The sequence below is a fragment of the Raphanus sativus genome, unplaced genomic scaffold, assembly GCF_000801105.2.
Source record: "Raphanus sativus cultivar WK10039 unplaced genomic scaffold, ASM80110v3 Scaffold1868, whole genome shotgun sequence".
In the NCBI taxonomy this organism is placed as follows: Eukaryota; Viridiplantae; Streptophyta; class Magnoliopsida; order Brassicales; family Brassicaceae; genus Raphanus; species Raphanus sativus.
In genome coordinates, this window is record NW_026617177.1 from 14,895 (window position 1) to 17,520 (window position 2,626).

At 30.3% G+C, this 2,626-nt stretch overlaps 1 protein-coding gene across 1 annotated transcript; it reads left to right on the forward strand.

Annotated features, from left to right (window-relative positions):
• The first annotated feature begins 1,048 nt into the window (after positions 1 to 1,048).
• On the forward strand, positions 1,049 to 1,510 carry LOC108821532 (uncharacterized). Its single transcript, XM_018594541.2, has 2 exons — positions 1,049 to 1,141; positions 1,234 to 1,510. The coding sequence occupies exons 1-2, from the start codon at positions 1,085 to 1,087 to the stop codon at positions 1,420 to 1,422; spliced, it is 246 nt and encodes an 81-aa protein (XP_018450043.1). The 5' UTR covers positions 1,049 to 1,084; the 3' UTR covers positions 1,423 to 1,510.
• Positions 1,511 to 2,626: the final 1,116 nt, after the last annotated feature.

Genomic DNA, 2,626 nt, shown 5'->3' on the forward strand with positions numbered 1-2,626 from the left:
ATTGCAATATGACTATTTTCTTGTAGTGATTTTATCATAGTAAACATTAATATATGAACTGCATGTTTCACCATATTTGTCCATCTTTCACCATACTCTATGTAAAATAAATGTTTTATATTTAAACTAATTCTAACATTTTTCAGAATTTTTAAAAAAATTTCAAGCAGCTATATGGTGGCTGTAAATTGTGTCAAGAGTTCTCAATGAATTTGGTCTTATTTGTCATTTTATTGGAAACTCACGAGAACTTCGAGGACTAGTAATCGTAGGTAAATTTGCGACAGATTTATTCTGTCAAAACTTCGTCGAAAAAATTAATAGATTTTAACAAAAGACACTTTGTCAGAAATTTCTGAGAGATTCCCGAGAATTTCTTTGAATTTTATTCCTTTGTTTCTCGTTGGAAATTGAGTATTTTCTTGTAATGAATAAACTACATGCATCATCGGAGTTGTCGAATGTTTAGTGTGATGCTTTTAAAATTGTGATATTAATGAGGAACGGAACTAAGGAACAAGACTAGAAAAGAGAGAAGAGCTTAAATGCCAGTTACAGAAAAGAAAAAAATGAGGAACGGAACTACATGCATGGTAGAGGAGTCAAATGATACTTTGGAAATCATAAAACATATTTACTCTGAATCGGTAATCTCAAAGAAGAGAAATTAGACCAGTGCATGCATTACTTTGACTGATTTGCACTCACTTGCTGACTTGCTACATGTCGTTCGAAAAGGTCAAAGAAAAAATAGTATTTACGAGGACATTTTGTTTACCAGAATTAATAGTATTTTTCTTTGACTCCCATCGATAATCTCAAAGAAAAAACATTAAACCCAATGCATGCGTTACTTTGACTGATCCCCACTCAATTGATGACTTGCTTATTTTTTCTCCGTGTCGTTCGAGAAGGTCTTACTTTTAAACACTAGGTAAATTTACGAGGAAATTTTGAACACAATCTAAATTTCCTCCTAAAAGGCTCTCCCTCTCACTCTCTATATATATAAACTTAACGCCCAAGGATTTATCCACAGATCCAGAAAATCCTCAAACAAATCATAACTCAAAAGTTAAAAGACATGAAACAACAACATTTCTTGGTCGCCTTCTTCCTCGTCCTTTTGAGCTTCCTCCTGGTAAAGCTTCTATGTACTATAACCTAACTAATCAAGATCTGATTTATATATACATGTATATGTAAAACCAATTTTATATATTGTTTGTATAGTTTGTGAACCTGAGTGAAGGAAGACCAGGAGTTGCAGAGGAATATTGGAAGAACGTGATGAAGAATGAGCCATTACCTGAACCAATCAAAGATGTTCTTAACAATCCATTCAGGACAGGGAACGAGAGGTTCGCCAAGAATTTCAACACTAAATCTATCGTCATCATCTACCACAATCCTAATGTATAACTGATTAAATCTATGTATCGGGTTATACATGCACGTCTATGTGTGTGTTATTTAAGCAAATAAAATAATAACTGTTTGAGTTGTTATAGACTTATTCTACAATATATTCACAGTGAAGAAACGTTAACCCTAGCCTAGATATTGTGCTAACACTAAAAAATGATTCCCTTTAACCATAACCAAAAAATTACTGCACTAAGCATATAATCAAAATAATGTAAAATGTAATCGACAATTTCTGATTTTATTTTCTGGACAAGAGTCTTAAAATCCATGAAAAGGTTAAAGCGCATGAATTGCACTTCTAATGAGACAAAAATACAGAGATTACAATGTAATACAAAACAACGGTTACTAATTCTTTCTGAATTCTGAATCAAGTAAAGAAGAACACAAACGGGAAAAAAGACAAAGTGCAATCAATAAGGGACAGAATCTGGTGGTGATTTCAACTAAAACTCAGAAAGAAGAATTGAATAAGAAGAAATTGAAGAAACGTTGCAAAGACAAAATGATATTTGTTTATTTTAATTGAATTGTTTCTCTTATATAATTGAATATAGAAAAGGGAATTAAAAATTCATAAAGAAAAAGTAAGCAAATTGTGTTAAGGTGATGTTCGAACCTTTTACTGGGAATGGTTAATCATTATACTAAAGAGTTTAATCAAATTGATGCTCCAAAAATATATGTAACTAGTGTTATACACGGGACCAATTTTTGCTTGCACTTTAAAAAAAACTAGATCTCTCGCGGGTGTTCATTTTCAGTTTGAAAATTTAATTGATATTTTTTATAGGTTTTGAGATATTATATATCTTATATTATATGGTGGTCTAAAAAGTTTAAATGATGAATTACATTAGTTATTTATATCTAAATTGTTGAAAAGATGTTTTTTTAATCATATAGTTTGTCTTTAAATTTTTGTTAATTTTATATTCATATAAGTAAATAGATTATAAGTAACTATAAATATCCTTGAAATAAGTAAACAAAATTACTGATCTATGTATATTGAAATATCCCAAACCTGCATTGGCGAAAATAAGTAAACAAAATTACTGATCTATGTATATTGAAATATGAGTAGGACCATTAAAAGAAACACACACATGTCAATATGAGTTTTATGTTTAAAGATGGTTTAGATCACACAAAATAAAACAAAACGTTAGACCCATTAAAATGTAGGAAAAACCGG

Bases quoted from the DNA above. Each gene is read 5' to 3' on its own strand.
- LOC108821532 (XM_018594541.2), top strand. From the start codon at position 1,085: ATGAAACAACAACATTTCTTGGTCGCCTTCTTCCTCGTCCTTTTGAGC. The intron at 1,142-1,233 runs GTAAAGCTTCTA...TTGTTTGTATAG, and splicing joins TCCTTTTGAGCTTCCTCCTG to TTTGTGAACCTGAGTGAAGG.